This window comes from Sinocyclocheilus rhinocerous, unplaced genomic scaffold (assembly GCF_001515625.1).
Source record: "Sinocyclocheilus rhinocerous isolate Xijiao unplaced genomic scaffold, SAMN03320098_v1.1 scaffold665, whole genome shotgun sequence".
In the NCBI taxonomy this organism is placed as follows: domain Eukaryota; kingdom Metazoa; phylum Chordata; class Actinopteri; order Cypriniformes; family Cyprinidae; genus Sinocyclocheilus; species Sinocyclocheilus rhinocerous.
The window spans coordinates 4,706-10,221 of record NW_015659086.1 but is presented as its reverse complement, the minus strand read 5'-3'; the positions used below and the strand labels follow the sequence as shown (position 1 = coordinate 10,221).

General features: G+C 39.8%; 2 protein-coding genes across 2 annotated transcripts in view; one reads left to right on the top strand and one right to left on the bottom strand.

The window, feature by feature from the left end:
• LOC107723293 (potassium voltage-gated channel subfamily V member 2-like) overlaps positions 1 to 1,937 on the top strand; it is an 11,475-nt gene extending 9,538 nt beyond the window's left edge. Inside the window, exons 3-4 of the mRNA XM_016531859.1 lie at positions 1,515 to 1,578; positions 1,794 to 1,937. Coding sequence (XP_016387345.1) covers positions 1,515 to 1,578; positions 1,794 to 1,937 — 208 coding nt within the window. The remainder of the gene's footprint in view (positions 1 to 1,514; positions 1,579 to 1,793) is intronic.
• On the bottom strand, positions 1,911 to 4,802 carry LOC107723292 (alpha-L-iduronidase-like; the record flags this gene model as incomplete). The annotated part of the gene is made up of 6 exons (XM_016531858.1): positions 1,911 to 2,203; positions 2,285 to 2,385; positions 2,464 to 2,540; positions 3,836 to 3,961; positions 4,289 to 4,410; positions 4,593 to 4,802. Coding segments are annotated over 6 exons (737 nt in total), but the record flags the coding sequence as incomplete, so codon positions are not given.
• Positions 4,803 to 5,516: the final 714 nt, after the last annotated feature.

Below are 5,516 nucleotides of genomic sequence, written 5' to 3'. Positions count from 1 at the left end.
CACGCGAAAGTTTCTCATGAGCACACGATAGTTTCTCGTGAGGACGCAAAATGTTTCTCGTGCACACGCGAAAGTTTCTCATGAGCACACGATAGTTTCACGTGAGGACGCAAAACGTTTCTCGTGCGCACGCGAAAGTTTCTCATGAGCATACGATAGTTTCTCGTGAGGACGCAAAATGTTTCTCGTGCACACGCGAAAGTTTCTCATGAGCACACGATAGTTTCTCGTGAGGACGCAAAACGTTTCTCGTGCACACGCGAAAGTTTCTCATGAGCATACGATAGTTTCTCGTGAGGACGCAAAATGTTTCTCGTGCACACGCGAAAGTTTCTCATGAGCACACGATAGTTTCACGTGAGGACGCAAAACGTTTCTCGTGCGCACGCGAAAGTTTCTCATGAGCACACGATAGTTTCTCGTGAGGACGCAAAACGTTTCTCGTGCACACGCGAAAGTTTCTCATGAGCATACGATAGTTTCTCGTGAGGACGCAAAATGTTTCTCGTGCACACGCGAAAGTTTCTCATGAGCACACGATAGTTTCTCGTGAGGACGCAAAACGGGCAGGACTAATCTGTGTTCCACATGGGCACATAACCAATCTGTGGGAGCCAGAATTCTTGCTGGTTGGTAGGGGATCAAATACTTATTTCACTCACTGAAATGCAAATCAATTTCTAACCTTTATATAATGTATTTGTTCTGGATTTTTTGGTTGCTATTCTGTCTCTATCCGTTAAAATAAACCTACCATAAAAATTACAGACCCTTCATTTCTTTGTAAGTGGGCAAACTTACAAAATCAGCAGGGGATCAAATAAATATTTCCCCCACTGTACCTACACCAGAAATTGAAACTGCGTGCGCACGCAAAATGTTTCTCGTGCGCACGCGAAAGTTTCTCATGAGCACACGATAGTTTCTCGTGAGGACGCAAAACGTTTCTCGTGCGCACGCGATAGTCTGTGTATTTTTTTTTGCAAAGGTCCCTTTAGGGGCTCCGTACTTTTGCTTTCATTTATATTTTGCAATTATTTATTTTTGTTTGCAAAACTTTTTTTTCGCAATACTTCATTTTCTTTTGCAATTCTTTATTTTTGTTTGCAAAAAGCACATTTATATTTTCTCAATCCTTTAATTTACTTTTGCAAAACTTTATTTTCTTTTGCAATACTTAAGATTCTTTTGCAAATATATGTGGCATCTAATTGACTCCATACTAAGGAGTTCAAAATATTGACAATAAACTCCCAAGATGTTTGTATCATAAACGAGGAAGAAACCTTGGTTGGGAGGAATATCCTCTCTCATGATACATTTTAGATACACGTATATTTATAATATTACATTATTTATAAATAAATAAATGAATAAATAATCGAAATGAATGAAACATCTTTTTCCGCCTCGTCGATGACCGCACAGGCCTGTAGGGGCGCTGTGGCGTCACTGCGCTCATAAGCGTCACTTCTTCTTCTCGTGGTGCTCCTGCGCTTTTCTGACCTCTGCAGACTGAGTGCGGTCCTGAACGCCAAGGAAATGGCTCCCCCGGTGCAAGTGTCGCCGCTGATTAAGGTTTGTATTCACAAATCCATTATGCTGGATGTTTATGACTGAGATTAAACGAAGAAAGGCGTCTCTTTCCCTCATTTCCGTCGTGCTTCTCTCAGAAGTCAGAGCGGACTGTGATGTGTTGACATGGCCTGAATGCTGAAAGTCAAGATATTTCCTTAATTTTCTGTTAATAAAACAGAATTATGGATATTAATGAGATTTCTTTTGTCTTTCAGACAGCCAGATGGTCTGCATTGATCGTTGGTATTATCTACGGAAAGCGCAGATATGGTAAGAACCAGCAAGTTGATCTGAAACATTGTGACTGGCGTTCAAATGACATTCTGGGTTTCAAGGTAAATTATTGCGTCATCAGATAAACAGTCCGAAATTACATATAAAAAAATTTAACTGTGTTCAGATAATTTACATGTTGGTCAAACCAATGTCATGCTGTCCTAGTGAGCTTTTTTTTTTTTTAATCAAAATAAGATACAAAGTGAACTATATTGTATGTGGAAAGTCATAAGTCGGTCTAATCAAGACTACCGGTTCTCCGAATATTTCTCAGTGACAGAATATTCTCCATTTCTTCCCCAGTAATCCACGGCTCTTACTCTATAGTATCCGCTCACCTCCAGACTCTCTGTGGAGAGAAAAACACCAGCAGGTCAATGTATGGATCAGTGCCTGAAGTTAAATATTCTGAATGTAGCCCAAATAATACCTGGAGAAAAAGTGAAGTATGTGAAAATAGTCTCTCTCTGATTAATCCTCTGGAAAGTCGTCTCATCTTTGGAAAATTCCACTTCGTATGTCTTTATACACCTAAAAATGACATGTCAATTATGTTTAGAACTCTTAAATGAAGAATTAATTTAATTGCTGCATTTAATCAGGTATTACTTTGTTGCGATGGAGTGATCCTTCCAAATGATCAGAACCTGTCCTTTGGTGATGGTGATGAAACGCACCACGTTTACCTGCGGAATGATAACTGCGATATTAAAACCAAACCACACAGTTTCTCAATCTTTGCAGAAAATAGCATGCACCTGGAATGCAGAAGTTTTGCAATGACACTGTCAAATTAATTTCATGCACAGACACAAATAGATTTTTTTGGGTGTAGAGGAACAGCAGATGCCATGAATTCACCCCATATCATGAATGAATGAATGAATCATTACTGATACTGAACTCAAGGGTTGTGTCCAAATCCTGAAAACCTGTGCCTTACTACGCTTTGTGAGGTTCATGCTGGGATGCCTTTAGACAGTAGCTCACATACAGTATCTCACAGAATACAGCAAATTTACACTGTTATACAAGCTGTACACTCACTACTTTACATTGTAGCAAAGTGTCATTTCTTCAGTGTTGTCACATGAAAAGATGTAATAAAATATTTACAAAAATGTGAGGGGTGTACTCACTTCTGTGAAATACTGTATATGCTGGAGACTTGTTTTGAAAATTTAAGAAGAACTTCATACATCAATACAATTTAGATTTGTCTACAAAACTATTTTTTAAAGGAATAGTTGACCCAAAAATGAAAATCAGCTGAAAATGTACTCGCCATCAGGCCATCCAAGATGTAGATGAGTTTGATTCTTCATCAGAATGGATTTGGAGCAATGTAGTATTACATCACTTGCTCAGCAATGGATCCTCTGCAGTGAATGGGTGCCGTCAGAATGAGAGTCCATTGCCTGTTGTCCTCTCACATCAAAATCCACAGTGCTTGATCTGTGCATAATTCTCTCCTAATTCAGATGAGGTGACTTTTTCACTGGAGAAAAGAATAGGATAGAGAACTCATATTTTAACCAAAAGCAACTGTCTGAACTTTAAAAAGTCTCAAAGATGGATTTGTTTCTAACAAACATGCAGCCTTTCAATGCACAAGATGTTAATTGATGGACTGGAGTCGTGTGGATTATTGTGATGTTTTTATCAGCTGTTTGGACTCATTCTGACGGCACCCATTCACTGCAGAGGATCCATTGGTGAGCAAGTGTTCTGATGAAGAAACAAACTCATCTACATCCTGGATGACCTGAGGATGTGTACATTTTCAGCTAATTGTCTTTTTTGGGTGAACTATTCCTTTAAGTATTTCAGCATCAGCCTTTTTAAAGGTTTTTTAAATCCTGAGAAACATAAATTCAGTCACGTGTGTCCAAACCTCTGATTGGTAATGTAACCTTCTGGTGCCACATGCATCTAAAGTGAGACGGCTGTAATATTATTGCTACGTCATATTACCACTAACCTGGTTGGGCACTTCCTTAGACTGAGCACAAACGTGTACAAGCAGCACTGAGGGGACAGGAAGGGTAGCCTTCAGCTTCAGAGAGCCATCGGATGGGACCGGCAGAGGCCCATCAGTCTGTGGATCCTACAGCATACACATTAAAGACTTCATAAGACGAAAAAAAAAGTATTTTTCTAGCTGTTTTGTACATACTCATTCAATCTCAGCTGAACAAAAACAACAGCTCATGAGCTCATTAACATATGGACACCCAAATGAGAAACAAACAGAAGTCTTAAAGGTATATTAGCAAAAAGCAGCCCGTTTAAAACTCAAGCGGTCATGAAAAAAACTGTTTTGGGTGCAAGAAACCTTAAGTAACATTATAAAAAGTGAACTTGAAGGAAAAATTAAATGCTCATTATCTATAAAAGTGTGTTGTGAAGAAGTATGAATGCGTGTGTGTTGAACCTCTTGGCTCCGTAGCTGTGTGAACTGTTGTGCAGTGGGATAGTCAGGGCTGCCCATGTTCTCCCACAGTTTAAATGGGTTTGTCACGTTATTATCCATGTAGTGTGTCACATACATCAGACCTACAAACACAGACAGGATAGAACTGTAAATACAAGCATATTCTGTTCTATTCGATTCTACATTCTTAAGAAAATATAATATATGAATATAAACATATTTTCATTTATTTTCCGTTCTTTAATTCCTTTTTTTAAAAACAAGTTAGTTTTTTTTAATAAGGTGCTGGTTTGTAGTTACTGACCCTTACGCTGAGGTATTCCAGTGAGGCGCAGGGTGATGATGTCTGCGGTGGAGGAGGTCTGGTTATCTCTGCTGTTATACAGCAGGACGGTGGTCTGCCAGCTATCGGCTGTGTTCGGCACCTGAGGGACGTGAACGGTGGCTAGCGCACCCACTGATGAATTCACTTCAGAGCCGTCAGTCAACACCTCAGCCTGCACCTGAGTCTCACCTGAATGAATGTGAGAATATCACAAACAATACCTAACAATTATACACTATGCGTTATAGTGGTAGTTGATATAAGATACCTATATTTTATTAAAGGGGTCCTGTTATGCTTTTTCACTTTTTCAACTTTAGTTAGTCTGTAATGTTGCTGTTTGAGCATAAAAAAGATCTACAAAGTTCAAAGTCCACTGCAAACGGAGATATTTTATTTAACAGAAATCACTTTTCAAAAACTACAACGAACGACTCGTTTGGACTACAACACGTATTTTCCGGGATCTGTGATATCACAAAGATCGACGAATGGGACGAGACCTGGTTGAGCTGCACTAGAGAAGGCAACGAGTGTTATCACTATGTCGAAGACACGCCAGTTTTCCCAAGGCAGACGAACTTAAAGTGCTTACAATCATCCGGGTTTAAATCGCGCTCAAATTGATTTGATTTTGACGCAATATTTACACTGAAGATCGCAGGCGGCTATGGTAAGGGGCATGACATTTCCTGACCAGGCGCCGAGTGCTGCCAATCACAACACACTCTAACCCAGCTAACCAATCACAACTGGCCCAGCTAACCAATCACAACACACACTGGCCCAGCTAACCAATCACAGCACATTTCGTATTTCAGAAGGCGGGCCTTCATTTGATACAGGAACTATTCGAGCCGTTCATGCCAGACTGGGGAGAGAGGTGTTGTAATAATGTAAAAT